Source organism: Notamacropus eugenii, chromosome 4 (assembly GCF_028372415.1).
Source record: "Notamacropus eugenii isolate mMacEug1 chromosome 4, mMacEug1.pri_v2, whole genome shotgun sequence".
Taxonomy (NCBI): domain Eukaryota; kingdom Metazoa; phylum Chordata; class Mammalia; order Diprotodontia; family Macropodidae; genus Notamacropus; species Notamacropus eugenii.
Genome location: NC_092875.1, coordinates 89969024 through 89989199, shown reverse-complemented (window position 1 = coordinate 89989199; position 20176 = coordinate 89969024). Strand labels below are relative to the sequence as shown.

The window sequence follows — 20176 nt, the reverse complement described above, 5'->3', positions numbered from 1 at the left end:
CCAGGAAAACGAGGGTCCTATAAGCATCTCATAAGCCAGTGCCTGCTTTACCTGCTATCAGCCATTCTCTCACCTGAGACACCTCTTGGACACTACTATCTTTTACCTCAAGGATCATCCAGTGGTATTTGCTTTGTCCACAGCTAAGCTTCTTCTTCGAAGACCACAACCTTCTGGCTTGTCTTTCTTCCTGTTTCTGTTTCCATAAACCGATATGACCCTACGCCCTTTTTATCTCCCTTTTCTTGACACGTAAGCCTCCTTACTGCCCTTATCAGTTATATTAAGTCCCAAAAATGGGAAGAGATAAGCCGAAGGTCACCCAGATAGTAAGTGGCAGAGCTGGGATTTTAATACAGGTATTCTGACAACTCTGCTTCTCCTTCAAGCTTCCCGTTTTGAGTGTACTAGCATCACCCTAGTTAGTAACTGAGGTTCACAGTTTCAGGTTCATCTGCTCTTTCTCTCCCTTAACTTCTACACATGTCCTATCAGGTAATACATCTTGTCATTTCTATTTCCATAACATCTCTCTGTTTACATGGCTACTAAATGCATCACATTTTACCTAAACTGTTGCAGTAAACTGCTAACTGGTCTCCTTCTCATCATTTTTCCCTCCAATCCATCTTTCACACAGTTGTGAAAATAATTCACCTGAAGCACAGTTTGATCATGCCTTTCCTTGCTCAAGGATCTTCACTAGCTTCCTATCATCGTTAGGATAAAAGACAAACTCCTCTACTTGCCATTTAAAGCACTTCACAATCTGGCTCCAGCCTTCTCTCATATTATTCCCCTTCACATACTCAATTTTAGCCAAAATGGTCGATAATACTCAAACTTGGCATACTGTTTCCTATTTCTGGGCCTTTGTATAGGCTGTCCCCCATTCCACCTTTTCAGTTACCACCTTTTTAGAATCCCTAACTAATAATCACCTTGAATGCCATTTTGAACAGGAAACTTTCCCTCAATATCCTTAGTTGTTAGCTTTGTTCCCTCCTCAAATTATCTTTTATTTACTTATATTTACAAGTTGTATTCTTCAGTAGAATGTAAACTCCATAAGGCTGGCACTATTTTTCATTTTTGTCCTTGTATCCTTAATATTTCCTATTGCTTAACAAATACTTGTGAAATTGATTTAAATTGAGGCCTGTGAAGGGAGTAAATTCCAGAACAGGGCATTCAAGAGACTCAGACAGAAACAGAAGAATGACTGTAGAAAATTAAGGTTTTCATGAAGCAGATCTCTGAACTCAGGAAGAAAAGCAGGCACTTGGGCTAGGACATACAGAAGGCATTGTCAACTAAGGTATGGTTCAGTGATTAGTAAAGATTTAGAAAATAGTAAAAGTTTAATACCAAAGGCATAAATCCTTGAACTGGTTCCAAAAGGGAGGAACTGGTATCCCAGAAATTTGAATTGATTTAGAGATCTAAATTCCAGTACTGGATCCTTCAAAATATTACAGATGGTTATGGGTCCAGCTTTAGAGTCAAGATTTATACTCCAGTTCTTAAAGGTGTATTTTAAAACATTTACTCTTCATAACCAAGTAACATACATCTCCTGTAGATAGGGAACATATCTAAATTTACATAAGATTCATATTTCCATATTGAATTCATTTCTGAGGCAGCAGAAATGTGTTGTTTTAGGAGATGGTGACCTTTGAGGATGTGACTGTGTATCTTACACAGGAGGAATGGGGGCATCTGAAACCAGCTCAAAGGAACCTCTACAAGGATGTGATGATGGAGAATTATGGGAACCTTGTCTTGCTAGATAAGAATTCTTCACTGTAATGACTTTTCTTAAACTACTTCCTTCTGGGAATAGATTTAGAAACCTCTTTCAGAGAGCATACAGGTCTCACTCTGTACCCATTAGGTCTTTAATAAGCATTTCATTAATTACAGGAGTCTTGAGAAATATGAAAACTTTGCCTTTTTGCATAATGACATATTCCTCTTATGTTAACCATTCCTGAACTGCATCCTTTCTGGGAACATATTCAGCAACACCATACCAGACAGATCTATCTTTTTCTCTGGAACTTTCTATCATATTATCAATAAGCTTTTCCATTTTTCCTCCTCTGTCCCTTATAGACCTTGCAGCTGGCATTTAGCTCTGAGAAAGTTCTGGTTTCTAAGACAGATAAGCACATTCCATATCTTTCTCCATGATCAGGATTTCTGTTCTCCAAACCTGATGTCATTTCCCAACTTGAACAAGGGGAAGAACCATGTGGCCAGGATATGCAGGGACCTGAGGAGAGGGAGAGTTCAAGAGATGCTTATAGAGGTAAGTGGTGAGAACCAGCCATATTATTGAGTGAGAAGGACAGAACAACCATGTGGAATGCCATCATAAAATTGAAAATATTCAGTTTTGCTTCATATTTCTGCCTTGGAACAAATACAGTGTAGCTCCAACAGAATTCCCAATTTCTTCTTTCTGGGGTCACCATTTGACCACCTACAGTCCTTGCTCCAAATTACTTCCCAATGTCAACTCTTGCATACTGTCATATCAGTCCCTCTTATAACCCCTGCTCCAAACTTCCTTTCGTAAATTCCATTATATTTCATTTCTTCCTTGGCTCAGATTATTTTCCTGTATATACTACCTCTCAGATTATTCTTGACTTTCATATTCCTCCTTTCCTTCTCTGCTTCACATATTCCCATGGAATGTCAGATTTCATACCCTTATGTGGGGTCTCTTTTGGGGAAAAAGCCATAAAACACAGTAAGAAATGAAAGCCATAACTTAAACCCTGTGACCATGGAAACCCACATAGGGTGACCAGTGAAAACTGTAACTCAGATACTGAGTCATGATTCAGATAACGTGACTAGGTAATAACCCTAACATGGATACGGTGATCATTTCATGACCAGTACATTATCAGTACACAATCCTGTGTTTGGGCATTTACTCAATAACATTGGCATAACAACCAAGCTCAGAACATTAATAAGCAACAAACTGAAAATATCCACCGTGAGTAGTGATGTGCTCTATAGGTCCTTCTCCCTTTGTCTCTTTCCTATAATTATCACTAGGCTTTGCTGGGGTCTTTGCAGGGATCAGTCCATTATTGAGACTGTTTTGTCTGGCAGCTGTTCCAGACTGTACCCTAATATAAATCCTATTGATTAAACTACTATCTATAATCATTCTGGAGCTCCTGGCCTCTTTCTTCAGTAGAAAATTAACTCCTTTGTTTGGGGAAGCCAAAAATATCCCAGCATGCAGGGATATCAGCTGTTGGTACAGAGTTTCTCAGCCAGGGAAATTGTGGACCTTACACCTCATTAAAGGATTATTTCCTTCAGTTATTTCCCTTTGCCCTTTCTCCTAAATATTGTAGTCATTTTAATTATACCTACTCCCCTCCCCATCCTTTTTACTGATTGCTAAGAAGTGAGTCAAGGAATGGCCCCTTTAATCAAAAAAAAAAGAAAAGAAAAGAAATCAAACTGGGAGGGGAAGACCCCTTCTTAAAGAGGCCTATTCACTAAATGGGCATTACTCAAAGTGCGAACCTGAAAAGACCTTAACTTAAAAGGGCCAGGGTCTCTCAGTGCATCCTGGGCCATCTCCAGTCATCCTGATGGATATCTGACCCAGATGGCTCTGGAGGAAAAAGTGAGACTGGTGACCTTGCACAGCCCTCCCTCACTCAAATCAAAGTCAGTTGTAAATCATGTCATTATCTCTCTGATATCATGGTCCTCTTTGAAACGAAGGACAAATACGACAACTGATTGCTAGGACTTTTCAGAGCTTTTAAACCTACCTTTCCTGTCTGCATTCATTTCAGTTTGATATTTCTCCTCTTACTTCACTTTATCCATTCTTCTCAAAAGAAGCGAATATTTGCATTTTTAACTCTAGGTCCTAAAAACAGTTCTGATGATGAGAATTTAACTCCAAGCCAGGAAGTTCCTGGAGATGTAGAATTACATGGAAAGGTGTTAGAAAATTTCCCAAAGGATGTTTCCCGTGTCCTAAGTTTAGAAATCTTTGACCATGAGGGCAGTTTAGAGATGAGAAACACCAGAGAACAAAATCAGTCCATCTTTCAGGGGGACATTCTCAACAAGTAGAAGGCTTCCAAGAGAAAATAAGTAGAAGGAGAGGCAGGAAATGTCAAAAATTTCACAGAAACTTCCTTTGGAAGTCTGAGTTCATTACATATCAGAGGATTCTTACAGGAGAAAGAGGTCATCATTGTGACATATGTGGCCATAGTTTTCGCCATCATTCAACCCTTATGCAACATCGGAGAATTCATCCTGGAGAGAAGACTTATGAATGTAATTATTGTGGGAAAGCATTCAAACGAAGCTCAGATTTTATTAAACATCAAAGAATTCATACTGGGGAGAAATCATATGAATGTAATAAATGTAGAAAGGGCTTCAGTCAAAACTCTGATCTTATTACACAGGAAGGAATTCATACTGGAGAGAAACCTTATGAATGTAGTGAATGTAGGAAGGCCTTTAGTCACTACTCAGTCTTAATTCAGCATCAGAAAAACTCATACTGAACAGAAACCATTTGAATGTAATAAATGTGGAAAAACTCAGAGTAGGAGCTCAATCCTTAACAAACATCAAAAAATACATACTGAGGAGAAGCTGCATGAATGTAGTAAATATGGGAAGCTCTTCAATCAAAGCTCTCACTGTATCAGACATCAAAAAATTCATACTAGAGAAAAGCCATGTGAATGCCACATATGTAGGAAAGCCTTTATTCATCCATCATTTCTTATTAAACATGAGAGAAATCACACCCAAGTTAATTTGTGAATATGATATATAGCAGAGGAATATTTTGTGACTCAAAGAGTTCATTTTTTGTCAGTCCCATAATAAATTGGAAAAAGGAGAAGATCTTTGAGGGCAGTGTTTAAATTTTCTAATCTGGTTGGGATAACACCTGTTACTGTGCTACATTCAATTAGAATTGATGCATATTTGTTGGTTAAAATTTATTAGAATGGTTAATTATATAGCCTTCAGTGGCAACCTGTGAAACTTAATTTGAGAACTAAGTTGATGGTAAAAAGGAGTGTTTCATCTCATTTTCAACCTCTCCTCCACCTGAAAAATGCAATTAGTTGTCTGGTGTAATATGACCTTTGTTGTTGCAGACTTTACTCAGGATTTTTTTCTCCCTATGATGAGGAAAATGAAAAGGAAATTTGCAATGAGTAACATATTGGGGAAGATGGTGACATCTGAAATTTCTTGGGTCAAAGGATTCTCAAATAGTTGTTCTATAGATCACTATGTAGAAAGAGGAAATGAGAAGGCAGTGCTGGAATGATGAGTCATCCATCCATCATTGTAGGAGTAGTCATTGAAATCCTGTGAATTCTTAGCTCAATAAATAAATGAGTATAGAAGAAGACCAGAGGAATTCAATTCTTTGACTTAAGGATGGTAATGGAGAGTGGTAGGGAACAGAAGAGTCATATAGGCATTGAATCAGAATATAAATACTGGAAAGAAGACCTCTAAAGATTGTTTGATTCAGCCTCCTTAAACATAAGGTAGCTGAAGCTCAGATAACATCATTGATTTACCAAGCTTCTACAGCTGGAAAGGAGTAGACTCATGAATAAAACCTGAAGGGTGATTACCAAGCCAGTGTTTTTTCCTTTACATACTATTTCCCCAAGGGAGCTCCATGAAGAAGGGAGCAGATGAGCAGGAGAAAAATCTTAGTGTATCCAAAAGACTAAGAATCAAGGATGTGCTAGTAAATGTTTAACAGCCAGCTCACAGGGGCTGGTTATAGACAATACACTTTTAAGTTTTAACATTTTCTCTATTACTTTTTAACATTTAGACACAATAATAAATCAGGTCTTGATATGTAGCATTTGCTGATTTATACCAACAACCAGATCCCTGGAATCACTTCAAGCAGTCTTCACAGCACCCCTTCTAAGAATTCACATTATATTGCAGTTAAAAGTGGTTTGTGTTGTAGTGTTTTGTTGTTTTTGGTTTTGTTTTTTTTTACAATAATCCTATGTGAAAGGTAGTGTTAAATATCAACCTCATTTTGCAGATGAGGAAACTGAAAGATATTTTGAATTAGGAAGTGAATTACCTATATAGCTTGTAAGTATAAGAGCTATAAATTGAGCCCAGGTCTCTTGACCCCAGTTCTAGTACTCTCTCCATACCAGATTGCCCCCAATTCCCCTCCATTATTTGAAGAGAGGGGGCACAGCATCTGTGGGAAAGACATTTGATAAGGAATAAGTCCAGGGTGAAGCTGTTAACTGAGGTCTGAAGCCAGCTATATTAGAGGTAAACTGGAAAAAAATAGTCTTGCAGAGTTACATATTGCTAGTGGACTTGTGTGGTATCAGATAATTCTGAAGAAAAAGTAAATTCTTTCCACTACAAGAAAAGGGAGTTGTCCACTACAATCAACGCTTGAGCTACAAAGGCACTCCTGTTCCTACTCAGAGTAATAGGGAATTCATCATATACTACCCTATCTCTTGTTCTCCCAATGTCTACCTTCCTAAACAACTGAAAGATAAGGAAAAGATGGTAAAATAAAGCCACAAGAATATATCAGTTTAGAGTAACCCAGGTGATAAAGGAGAAAACCAACCAGAGTGGTCTGAATAGAGATGAATTCTGTTGCCCAAATTGCTGGATGTGGCTGACTCTCATAATCAAGACACACTCTCAGCAGGAGGAATTGAAGTCTTTAGTCTACCTCCTCATTAAATGTCCACCAAGCAAGATTAGTTTTCACTTATCAGGGGAATTCCCTTTCAGAGGTAATTTAAGGCATCTCAGAGTCTTTCTTGGTATCTTTGGTTACCAAGAGAAAAACCACTGGGAATGAGAGAGAAGGAGAAAATCACTGGGCCTGACCCACAAGAAGATCACAGTCTAATGGGGGAGACAATAGGTAAACAAATACGTATACACAAGCTATACATTTCCACCCAGGACAGTTTTCTCATTTGAGAATGGGGTGATACCATGTTGACTTCAGGTCCCAAATCCCTGCGGGGAGAGCTCCATGTAGTTTGCAAAGCTCAGTGTGGACCGGGTTTCTGTTCCAGACAGAAGCCAGTATTCTTTGTCTTAGCTCTTTTGCTTTCAGGTTGAGAAAGGCCTTGTAAAGCTATGTTAGCAGAAATATCTGGCAAACTGAAAATGTTTATTTTGTTGAATCTGAAAGATTTTTTATTTGGTGATCAGTGTGATTTTCTCTTTTATAAGTGGGATTGCATATGATAATATTAACATTAGCTACTTGGGAACTTTATTGCACTGGTGAAAGCAAGTAAGAAAAAAAATATGCTCTCTCTCTGTCTCTGTCTCTGTCTCTGTCTCTCTCTCTCTCTCTGTCTCTGTCTCTCTCTGTCTCTGTCTCTCTCTCTCTCTGTCTCTGTCTCTCTCTGTCTCTGTCTCTGTCTCTCTCTCTCTCTCTCTCTGTCTCTGTCTCTCTTTGTCTGTCTCTCTCTCTCTCTGTCTCTGTCTCTCTCTGTCTCTGTCTCTGTCTCTGTCTCTCTCTCTCTCTCTCTGTCTCTGTCTCTCTCTCATTATCTTGCTGTTTCTGTCTCTCCCTCTCCCTGTCCCACCTCCTTTTCCTTTTCCTACTGCATCTAAAAGGTGAAGATCACAGTTCCCCCACAGTATGAGCACCATGAACTGAATCAGTGAGAAGGGAAGCACTGCCTTCTTTTCTCCTTTACCCCACCTCCGAAAAATAAGGGGTGTTTTTTGTTTTGTTCTGCTCTATGTTTATTCTTCTCAGTTTCAGGGCCCAGCAGTAGATTTGGGAGTGGCGTTGGAGCCATGGTGACTTTGCAGCCAGGATCACAGGCAGATGGTGTGGTGTAGCCAGCACTGCAGGGCAGAGTCCAAAGCAGCTTTTGGACTTAGAACTGCAATGGTTCTATAGGAAATGAGCTAAGCTGTAATTCAGAAACAGGCGTAAGAGAGGAGAAGGATGATGCCTGTGTTGGGTATATTTATACCCTTTGAAGTAAATATTCCTTTCTAATAATTAATCTGTCAGTGGCTAAATGGAGTTGGGATGCAGGGGACCATGACCTACACTTGGGATAACACCATCAGTGGGAGACAGAGTCATTGTCAGAGAGCCTAGACACCCCCAAGTCCCTTTAAGGGTACCAGATAACCCTGGGGGACAGGTTAAATCTAACATACCTGGTCTTGGCAGTGGGAAGCAGGGTAGGCAGTATTACAGGAGTATCCCATATCCTACTTCCTTACCTTTGTACAGGCTGCCCCATACCTTGAATTCACTTATTCACCTCCAAATGACTAAGAATCTTTAGTAAGTTTAATAAACATTTATTTAACATTTACTATAGGCCTGTCACTTTGCTAAGACCTGGGGATACAAAAAAAGAAAAAGAGGGCAGAAACAGCCTCTGTCCTCAAGAAGCCTACATTCTAACAGAGGAGAAATCATGTAAATAGTTAGATTACACACATAAAACACATTTTGTTGTTGTCAGTTTTTTAAGTTGTGCCTGACTCTTTGTGACACCATTTGGGGTTTTCTTGGCAAAAATATGAGAGTGGTTTGCCATTTTCTTCTCCATCTCATTTTATAGATAAGTTTGTACCTAGGAGACTAGAACTGGATATACATATACGGAAATCATCTGCATAGAAATGCTAAATGAACCCATGGGAGCTGACAAGATCACTAAGTAAGATAGCATAGAAGGAAAACAGAAGGTAGCCCAGCACAGAGCCTTGTGAGACCCTTGCAATTAATGGGCATGATGTGCATAAAGAATCAGCAAAGGAAGCGTGAACGAAGAGAGCTCAAAGAGGTAGGAGAAGAGACATCTAGGACACAGTGGTCAATGGTGTGAAACACTAAAGAAAAGTCAAGAAGGCAGAAAACAGAGAAAAGCCATTGGACACACATAATACAGAAAAAACACTGCAACTAAAGTCAGAGAACCTGAGTTCAAATCCTGCCTATCATATGCTGCTGGTGTGGCTTCAGTTCCGTGTCTCAGTTTGTGAGGGGTTGGGCCAGATGACCTTTAAATTCCCATTCATGTGTATGACTATGACTGATCCTCTGGGAATGCATCTTCTACATAAGTCATCCCCCTTGTCTTGAAGGTATTCATTATAGTCAAGAGTTGAGTAACCTACTCCCTGAAAACACTTCACTCCCCATCTCTTGTTATTAGTGTCCCCTTTCTCCTCAAATTAGCTTGTATTTATACATGTATCCCCTTTCTGAGGCCATTTTCTCTTACATAAAAGCAGAGCGATTAGACTATCACTAAGCCCCTTCTGTCTCTAACATTCAATTGTCTCTGACCTTTTTTTGTTTATCTAATTGCTCCTTTCTTACTACCCTCAAAATGATGACTCACTCAACTTTTAGTCTTGGCCCTCTATTCTCTACCCTCAAAATTCATTTATTCAAGGCTACTAATCTACTCATAGAATTTCAGTTAATACCAGAGGGGAAATGCTTATTGAATAGGGAGAAATTTGACTTATATCTCCAGCCCTAACTCCTCACACTCTCTCTGGAAGAAAGTACTCAAAGGCCCAAAGCATATTTACTATATGGATATAGCTCAACATGATATTTCAGATCTTCTCCAATACATAACTCATTTCAACTTTCCCCCTCACCAGTAACAACACTAATATCTTTAATCAGAGAGAATAAAAGATTCTTCTGGATTAAGTCTATAGGGACCAAGTCAGGTTATTATTATGTAATTCATGCCAGCTGAATAAGGGCTGAATGACGTATGAAATCCTGACCACAAGTACCATACTTATAGCTTCTTTCTCTTGTATGAATTCTTTGATTTATAACATGGTGTGAGCTACAACTGAGAAGTCTGTCTACCAAATTCATTAAGTTCCTGGCCCTTCTCTCCTCCAGTTGTTTTCTGTTGCAAGATGAGCATTTGTTCAGAACTGGACTCACTCTTTCCCTTTCCCCTGAAGTTTCTAATCTGATCCTCTAAATTACTTTGCTTTTCACAGCATTCTCCAAAGTCCAAGACCTGGGATGTATCCCTTGGGTATTTTGCTGATGCGTTTTTATATATTTTTCTCCCTCCAGGAACTTTCTGCCTTAGAAACAACTTCTCCTTGTATTTTTTCTTACAACCTGAAACAAAGCAAAAATGCAAATACTGTGTCTTGTTCTTTTGAGAAGAAAGTAAACTTCTGGAGAATAGAGATAGTGAATTGACATGAATGGAAAACAGGAAAATGACCTTTAAAAATGAGAAGATGAGGAGCAGAGAGGAAGTAATAAGACTGCAACGCTGGTGGCAGAAATGTCTAGAAGACAAGATAACCAATCAAATAAATGGATTGTTTCATCAATGATGCCAAGAAAATCTGAATAAAAGATAGGGTGAAAAACAAAAGGTCACAGATGGACAAAGAATGAAAATAAAGGAGAGTGGCAAGAAGAGATGAGATTTAAGGGAATTTAAGAAAAGAAGTCCATGGGGAGGGGGCATAGCTGACAGCATAGATTAGAATAGCTGAAATTGGGAGATGACTGGAAGTAAGAACTATATTTGAGCAAAAAAGCAACTCCCTAAAAACAGGGAAAGGGAAGGAGTTCCCCTGTTTCTGCAGGTACAACATATGAATAATTATTAGCCAGTAAAAGTCACAGCCAACCCAGAAAAGCAAAAGACCTGGTTGGTTGCTAAAGGAGCTGACAAAGGATCAATGAACATACCAAATGCCCCCACCCCCAGTGAAGATGGTTTTCATAAAAACAGAAGCAGAATTGAAGATGCTTACAGGTACACAATAGCTAAGAGGAACAACTTCCAAAATAAGAAGGGAATACACCCTCCACAACTAAGTCCTCACTCCAGAAGATGAAATCAGCCCACCTGATAAAAACCAACAGCATTTGAGATTGCACAGTCATTGCAGTAGGAAAGCTTTGTGAATTCACTAGTACAAGCTCCTGGAAGACTGAACTGTCCACCCACAATAGTTTGGAAAACCTATTTTTTTCACTTGATGTGTTCTTTTCCTAAGGTTTACCCTGATGGTTTTGAAACAAAGAAGAGGAATCCTATCTATCTGCCCCTTGGACACTGAAGAATTCTTGTGAGGTTTTGTATTAGTTTCAACTTTGTTAATAGAGATGTGGGGTGGTACAAGTCAAGATTAGTAAAAAAGGCAACCAAAAATAGTGTTTGGTGCCCAACTGTGCTAATTAGGCTTTAGCCTGAAAGTCTGTCTCTGAGGCTTCTGAACAGAATTAAAGTATGAAACACTAAAGAGAAATCCTTCCCTGATATTTCAAATTGTGCACCTTACTACAAAATATGTGCTCTTATTTCTGTCTTTTGCCAAGTTCTTCCCAACTCACCTCTGTAAGTTCCCTTTCTGCTCAAGAGTACCCTTTCCTCAGGCTTCTCAATATCCAGGACCCAGGATTCTTCCCCTCGTTCCAGCTGAGAGATGATGTCAGGCTTGGAGACTAGAAATCCTTTTCGTGAGGGAGAAAATGGAATGTGGTTATGCTAAGAAATCAACATTCTCTTAGAGGTGTTTCCAATGTCCTAGGTCAGCAGGCAGTAGACAGGAAGAGCTAAGATCCAAGGCAGGAGATGAGATTCTATATGTACAAAACCATTTGTGATAGCTCTTTTTCTTCTACTAAAGAACTATAAACAAACTTATTTCCATCAACTGAGAATGGCTGAGCAAATAATGAAATGTGAATGGAATGAAATATTATTGCACACTGAAGAAATGACAAAAAGGTTTCAAAGAAACTGAGGAACATTTTTAGGAAGCTGGTACGAAGTGAAGTGAGAAGAACAATACATACAATGACTATAATACTATAAAGGAAAACAGCTTTAAAGGATGTAAGAACTCTAATCAATGAAATGACCAATCATGATTCCAGATATCAGATGATGAATCATGCTTCCCATCTCTTGGCAGAGATGTGAGAGAGTATAAATACAAAACAAGATACACATTTTCATATACAACCAATGTATGAATTTCTTTTGCTTGATTTATTTGTTACAAGGAACAGTTTCAATGGCAGAGAGGAAGAGAATGACGGTGGAGTAGAGGAGTAATGATAGTGATGGAAAAAGAAAAATGCACCGATGAAACATTTAAAAAATACACAGAAGAGAACAGAAGGAAGTTCACAATGGGACACAGACAAGCAGGGCAGTGTTGATACTACCATGTTAAATTTAACATATACTTTAGCAGAGACTGACACTTTCACATACAATCCTCTGTTCTTCATTTATGTAAATGTCCATACTTTGGTTTTTTAATGTTTGTCAATTTCATGATAAAAATAAAAATGAAAAAGCCACAAGGTCAAAAAGTGCCCCAGCTAATAGGATAGGAAAGTGAGGTGAGATCCAACAATCCTTGAGTGATTTCAATCCTTAAAGTGTTTCTAGAAGGAAGGTAATTCAGGAAGTATTACCAGTCAGTTCTTTCTTACCCAGTGAGATAAAGTTTCCATAATTCTCCAACATCACATCCCTGTAGAGGTCGTGCTGAGCAGATTCAAGAAGTCTCCACTCTTCACGTGTGAGATACACAGACACATCTTCAAAGGTTGCCAGCTCCTAAAAACCACATTATTTTTGCTTCAGAGATAAACTCATCATGGACATCAGGTGTAATGAAAAGAGGGCTAGGATTTGGCATCAGAGAGCCCAGGTCTGCTGCTTATAACTTGGTGTGACTTTGGACAAATCACTTCCCCTCAGTGGATCTCAGTTTCCTAGATGATTGCAGAGGGCCCTTCCCTCTCAAAATCCATAATTCTAATAGGAATGATTGAATATAGTGCCTATTTGTAGGAGATTTTATTACTTAACATCTAACAAAAAGAGGTGGCTTAAAATACATATTCAGTGACCAGATAAATAAGGTCTCTCTCAAGAACTTTGGATTTGACTGTGCAACATGGGAGACACTAGTATAGGCATGTGTGCCCCCATCAGAAAGGGTATGTGATCTTTGAGCAAAGCAGACTTGAGACAGCACAAAGTAAACGTAGGATGTGCAAATTTGGAGTATCCACCCCAAATATTCACACAGACTATCTGTGCCCAATCGGTGGTAGAGCATTTCGAGCTCGTATTGGTCTGATCAGCCACAGTCAGACACACTGAAATTTCACTTTATCATGATGATGTCATTTTGGTTCTCTTTGAAGACAAAGGACAACCACCAACCAAATCTACAAGGAGTAATGAATCTGTCACCATTTGTGGTATCAACCTGTATTAATAATTAGCCAGCAGTTTTATTTAACTGCTTTTTCTCCCCCTGCCCCTCTTCATTTTTATTATTTGTTACAAAGAATGACTCTCTGGGGAGGCAAGGGAGAAGAAGTATATTTGTAAATGAAGGTTATATAAAAACAAAAAATAATAATATTTTCAAAAACTACTTAGGAGGACTGTTTATCTTCAGCCATCTCACTACAAGCATAGACAGTTGGTTTCTGATGACCCTAAGACCGAATTAGTGAATGGGTCACTGGGGCAAAGAAAACAAGCTTTATGGGATAGAGAGAAGGGAGGTGAACAAAGTCTAGGGAGGAATAGCTGACTGTTCTATACTTAGTCACCAATGACATCACTGACCTGTGGTAAGGAAGTCCTTGTGAATAAAGTGAATTGCTAAGCAGGAGACTCAAGGCCAGGACTCCATGGATGGTACTGTCTGTTTCCTGTGATTTAACCCAGAGATGCACAGAGCTTAGAAATTCACTTTGGAAAGTAAGACTATGCTAGAGATATTAAATGTGACTGAAGAAGTAAAAGGTTTGAACCCGTGAGCCATTTACTTTATCAGCACAGCCTGCAGGAATGCCTCATCTGGAGAAGGTACAGAGGAAAGTTTTCTGAACAGGTGAAACCTTGTGATCATGCAGTTTTAGAATGCATAAAGGAGTTGCTCAGCATCAGCTGCTGGGAAGGGATTTTTCTGCTACTCACCCAGATTCCAACATCATGAAGCTCAGTGCTGTGAAGACTCAGTGAGATGGGACGTATAAAGCGCTGTGTAAACCTCGGAGTGCTACAGATATGATAGTTACTATTCAGTCCTGTCTCTGGTACTAACTCCTGTGTAGTTCTGAATAAGTCATCTCTCCAGGCTACAGTTTCCTTACTTGTAAATAATTTGGAGGTAGAACCAGATGCCCTCTAAAGTCTCTTTCTGGTTCTACAAACCTTGGAATCTATACCAAAAGAAAATCCATCTTCCTTACTGAATTCTAGGAAAAGGATAGAAAATAAAGTTTGTCTAGGAGTTAGGAAAAAGAAATAATTTATGCTATTAAAAGCCCTCCAAAATGAGTGTCAGCAAATAAAGTGCTCAGATAGCATTTTGAGAGTTTTATTTCCATCATAGTAAGAGGGTCTTCTTTAAGTCACTTGCCAATTGCTTGAGTTTGTTTGTTTGTTTGTTTGTTTGTTTTTGATCATTACTGTGTTATCACTAATCTGGAAAATGATGAAAGATTAGAGATGTGATTGAAGGCTGAAAGGAGGAAAATATTGTCTTAATTTTTTTAAAAAAAGGGAAAATAACTGGATTCTGAGATCCACACATTCATTAGTTTAGCATTAATCATTGGCAGAACTCTAGGACAGATAATTAAACTAATGGCTTATAAAAACTTGAATAAGGGATGAGTTTACTAAAAAATCAGAATGGGATATCTTGTGGTTTATTGGTAAATATATGCCAATAAAGGTATTCAGGTGTCAGGAATTTCATAGAGGACCTGGAATAAAAGACCTCTCAATTTTAAAATACTTTGAGGGAGCTCAGATACAAAAGAGTGAGTACCATATTGAAGATCACAAAAGTGGAGCAGAACCCTCTGATGATGAAGTCCAAGAGAGGTTCTAGATGAAGGGAAGCTGATGGCAGGTAGAGCTGCCTATACAAATCTTGTCCCCCAGTGAAGAGTCCTATCTTTTTGCATAGATGGAAACCTGAGGATGATTAAAAATCACAGTAAGTTGAGAACAGGTTAGGAAAGACATTATTATTCAATCAACGCTTCAGAGTAGAAAATTATCTAACAAGAGTTAAAGAGGGATAGGCATTTCCTCCTGGAAAGTAGAAAATAACATGGAAAGGTAGATGCTGACCAATAACTAATGAAATTAGCTACAAACTTCTGAAATGAATTTCCTTCTTTATAAGATATGTCCAGAAGTTTTGCTTTTTAATTGTTCTAGAATGATTCCCACCTTTCCTGTTATCGTCACTTTCCCTAGTCATGACAAATAGAATCCTTGTGACTTCTATCTCAATGTAGGTATGTATTACAGGTGATGTGTTCCCTCTTGTACATGATAACAGGTAACCAAATCCAATCCATCCTTGATACCCCCGGACTCATCGTGCCACTGTTCTAATCTAAACTTTATCAAAAGAAAGCCATTGCTCACAGAGTCTAGCTTTCAAAGCCTTTCTGCCATTCATTCATTCATTCATTTAAGACGCATTTACTAACACACCATGCTAGACCTTGGGGATACAAAGGCAAAAGGCGGGGGGAAGAAGGAAGGAAGGGTCCCCAGCTGCAAGCAGCTTACGTTCTTTTAGAGGTCTAGCTCTGCCCAAAGCGGACTGGGAGCAGCTCCTCTCTTAAGTTCTCTTCGTTCTGGAACCCCATTCGCGCCCCCCCGAAAGCCAAGCCCAGACAAGAGCTCCTCCATGACACCTTCCTTCATCCCCTGGCCTCACCGGGCCTTTGGTCGCCTTTCCATGAAGTGACCTTGAACCTGGCGGGTGCTAAGCTTCACACAATGACATTGACAATGATATTGACACTGGCAGTTTCAGTGGCCCGCCGACCCCCTCATCTCACGAATGGGGAAACGGAGGCCTCGGGAGGGGGAGGGACTAAGCCTTACGTAATACGGGGAGTCGGACACTCAGCTGGGCGCCCTAGCCCAGGACTCACCTAAATGCCCCAAGAAGCTTAGCGCCTCGGGGAACGACCGGCGGGCCTGGGAGAGGGGGCGTGGCCGTCCAATCACGCCCCCCCAAGACACGCCCCCACCGGAAGTCGTGTCCTGGGAGCGCCGGGAGTGGGGCGGGCAGAGGGACTCTCGTCCTCCTCGGGCCGCGCGGAGCCGAGTCCCGCACGCCGAGCGTGGGCCGTTCAGGGGCCAGAGACCCCGCCGGCCTCACTCGCTAACCCGACTCCTCAGACCCGGCGTCATCCAGGAAGTGTCCTTCCTCTTCCGCCCCGCCCCCGCCGCGCTTCCGGCGACGCTCTGGGAAGCACGGAGGACTCGGCGCCTCGGTAACCCGTGTAGCGGTCTGAAGGGCACTGGGAACGCTCGGACCTCACAAAGTAGGAGAATTAAGTGGGAGTAGGGGACCAGAGACAGGAAGGGCGGAGGGGAGAGAGGAGTGGAGAGAAAAGGGGGAGAGGAGAGGGGAGAGAGAGACAGGAAAGAGGAGAAGAGTGCGGAAAGAGAAAGGAGAAAGAAAAGGTGGGGAGAGAGTGAAAAGGGAGGAGGAAGAGAAGAGGAATGGGACATGGGGGAGAGAAAATGGGGAGGGGGAGGGAGAAAAAGGGGAAGAAAGGAGGGGCGGGGGAAGAGAGGCATCCAGAATGAGAATTTACTGAAGAACCTGCCTCCGAGGTCTCTTGGCTTGCCTTAATGATCATTTCACCTTTCAAAAATGGGAGGACTCAAGGAGGAAAACGGATTTTCTGACCAGCAGAGAAAGTGGTTCTCTGGGGCAGACATGGTGGGAACTTGAGGGAGGCAGCGACAACTCCATCTAAGATTGGTGAGAGAAGACAAACTTGAACATGATCTGATGGATGCCCCAGATTGGAGAAACAGCTCTCACAGGGTTTCAGAGAAAGCATAGGTAGGATTCCGGGAGCTAAAATTCTACCAGCAGTGAAAAGCTCTCGGGAATGAAATTCTGAAGACACAAAGAAAAACAATTCTGAGAAAGCAGAAGAGGGGAAAGTGTGAGATCCCATCAGGGCACAAAAATAACCCCTTCTCCTTCTTTCCAAGGAGGAACAGGAGGACACGTGCGATGCCGGCACAAGGTTTTGGGCGAAGATACATGAGGGCCTTTTTGAAAGGTTTCTTTGTAGCAGTGCCTGTAACAGTAACTGTCTTAGATCAAGTGGCGTGTGTAGCCAGAGTGGAAGGAGCTTCCATGCAGCCTTCTTTGAATCCTGGGGGAAGCCATTCGTCTGATGTGGTGCTTCTGAACCACTGGAAAGTTAGGAATTATGAAGTGCGGCGTGGCGATATCGTGTCGTTGGTATCTCCCAAAAACCCAGAGCAGAAAATCATTAAAAGGGTGATTGCGCTGGAAGGAGACATTATCAAAACAATGGGACATAAGAATAAGTACGTGAAAGTCCCTCGTGGCCACATGTGGGTGGAAGGAGACCATCACGGACACAGCTTTGACAGTAACGCTTTTGGGCCAGTTTCCCTTGGACTTCTGCATGCTCATGCCACCCATATTCTGTGGCCTCCAGGACGCTGGCAACGTTTGGAATCCATTCTGCCTCCAGAGCGAGCACCTGTTCAGATTGAAGAGAAGTGACCTCCTTGCATCCGCATGACCTCTTTGATTTAGGAAGACAATATTTTAAAAAAAGGAAGGCAGAGGAAAAGAAACCTAAAAGGCAGGCCATGTATTGGTTGAGGCTGCCAAAGGAGTATTCATATATCCTCTAGTTTCACATTGAAGCAAAAGATTTTCTTTCAGATGAAACAATTGTATGGTACACAGTATTTTGCCTGGAGTATTTGTACTATAAAATAAATATCCTGACGGTACAGTGCCAAAAAAGAAATTTACAATGTGACTGTTTCAGTGGTTTTTCCGTATGTCATGGTGGGATCGAATTGTTAGTATACTTGTTTTCTTAATCTGTCAATTGCTGATTTTTTAAAATTTGGGTTTCAGCTGATGAAAAATCCTGAACTGTTAAACCTGATGAAAATATGTTCATCTAATCAGTAGTTCACGCATGATTCAGTTTGAATACGAAGAAACGGTGACAAAGACATACTGTGATTTTAATTGTCAGCATTCACTGGTTAGAAAATGAATGGTGAACTTTGACAAATAATGATTCACTTTTTTAAAGGAAAAAAGGAGAGGTCAGTCATCAAAAGACATCTCGATGTACGGGGAACTCTCCAACAAAAATGTTTTTAGAAATCTAAATTGCTGTGTTGGAAGAGGGAAAAATACATTTGTAAATAAAGGTGATGTTAAGAAAAAAAAGGTAATTAAATGTTTTTTTTTTTAAGTAATAAAGTACTATACACAGGAAAGAAGGAAGTAGTGAAGCATGAATACAAAAACTTGGTACAGTTATGTGAGCAGAGTCAGTAATAGTAAAACTTAGAATGGCATGAAGGTCAGAGACACTAGCAGTGTCTAAAACTATCCTTCACTGCAATTTCAGTGATAACAGGGACAAACGAAAGCTGTGCAGCTGCATGGATATAGGGCCTGAGGATAACCTGGCTAGACGTGATTTTCTGCAATCCAGAATCAGCTAAATAAACTGACTCCTGCTCATGTCCCTGGTGGGGGAAGGAAATGAGGACATGTGGAGTGCTTTCTCTCTCCATATTCTTTTATACCTGAAAGGAAGAGAAAACCTTTTCCTTCCCATTTCTTTATATGCCTTGAGTGTCAGTGTTTAGAGACTGAAGATCTAGGTGGGAAATGAACCCAAAAGGAAGAGATAGCAATCACTATCATCACTTGTTAAAGAAGAATAGGTTCATTTTCCTTTTACTTGTTATTCTATGTACATTAAAGATGAAATGACATCCCAGATCTAAAAGTGTATTAAAGAGCAGCAATCATCAAAACGACTTGGTACTAGCTAAGAAACAGAATGGTGGCTCAGTGGAATAGGTAGGTACATGACACAATAGTCAATGACTATAGTAAGTAATCTACTATTTGATAAACCCAAAGACTACAGCTTTCTGGGATAAGAGCTCATTGTTTGACAAAAACTGTTGGTAAAACTGGAAAGTAGTATGGTGGAAACGAGGCATAGTTTATATATACATCTTAGACCATATACCAAGATAAGGTAAAAATGGGTACATGATTTAGACATACTGGTGATATCATAAGCAAATTAGGAGAGCAAGGCATAGATTACCTGTCAGATTTATGGAGAACAGAAGAATTTATGACCAAAAAAGAGATAGAGAACATTATGAAATGCAAAATGAATAATTTTTATTACATTAAATTAAAAAGTTTTTGCACAAAGCCAAATGCAACCAAGATTAGAAGAGAAGTAGGAAGCTGGGAAATAATTTTTGCAGCCAGTGTCTGATAAAGACCTCATTTCTAAAACATGTCAAAAACTGAGTCAATTTTATAAGAATACAAGTCATTCCCCAATTCATAAATGATTAAAGGATATGAACAGGCAGTTTTCAGATGAAGAAATTAAAACTGTAGTCATGATAAATGCTCTAAATCACTATTGATTAGAAAAATGCAAATGAAAACAACTCTGAGGTACTACGTCACACCTATCAGATTGGCTAACATGATACAACAAGAAAATGATAAATGTTGGAGAAGATGTGGGAAAATTGGAACACTAATGCATTGTTGGTGGAGTTGCGAACTGATCCAAACCATTCTGGAGAGCAATTTGGAACTATGCCCAAAGTATAAAACTGCATACCCTTTGACCCAGTAATACCACTTCTAGGTCTATATCCCAAAGAGATCATAAAAATGGGAAAAGGACTCACATGTACAAAAATATTTATAGCAGCTATTTTTGTGGTGGCCAAGAATTGGAAATTGAGGGGATGTCCATCAATTGGGGAATGACTGAACAAGTTGTGGTATATAAATGTAATGGAATACTATTGTTCCATAAGAAATTGTGAGCAGGCAGACTTCAGAAAAACCTCGAAAGACTTACATGAACTGATGCTGAGTGAAGTGAGCAGAGTCAGGAGAACATTGTATACAGTAACAGCAACACGTACAATGACCAGCTTTGATAGACTTAGCTCTTCTCAGCAATGCAATGATCTAAGACAACTCC

The 20176-nt window shown here is 40.0% G+C and overlaps 2 protein-coding genes across 2 annotated transcripts; one reads left to right on the top strand and one right to left on the bottom strand.

The window, feature by feature from the left end:
• Window positions 1-7429: 7429 nt before the first annotated feature.
• On the bottom strand, window positions 7430-16269 carry LOC140500370 (zinc finger protein 251-like). The gene is made up of 5 exons (XM_072602896.1): window positions 16046-16269; window positions 14917-15065; window positions 12548-12674; window positions 11435-11554; window positions 7430-10198 (listed from the first exon to the last, which is right to left on the bottom strand). Exons 2-5 carry the CDS (start codon window positions 14917-14919, stop codon window positions 9909-9911), a joined length of 540 nt encoding a protein of 179 aa, XP_072458997.1. The 5' UTR covers window positions 14920-15065; window positions 16046-16269; the 3' UTR covers window positions 7430-9908.
• IMMP2L (inner mitochondrial membrane peptidase subunit 2) lies at window positions 16258-18363 on the top strand. The gene is made up of 2 exons (XM_072602878.1): window positions 16258-16441; window positions 17127-18363. Exon 2 carries the CDS (start codon window positions 17149-17151, stop codon window positions 17671-17673), a length of 525 nt encoding a protein of 174 aa, XP_072458979.1. The 5' UTR covers window positions 16258-16441; window positions 17127-17148; the 3' UTR covers window positions 17674-18363.
• The last annotated feature ends 1813 nt before the right edge of the window (window positions 18364-20176 follow it).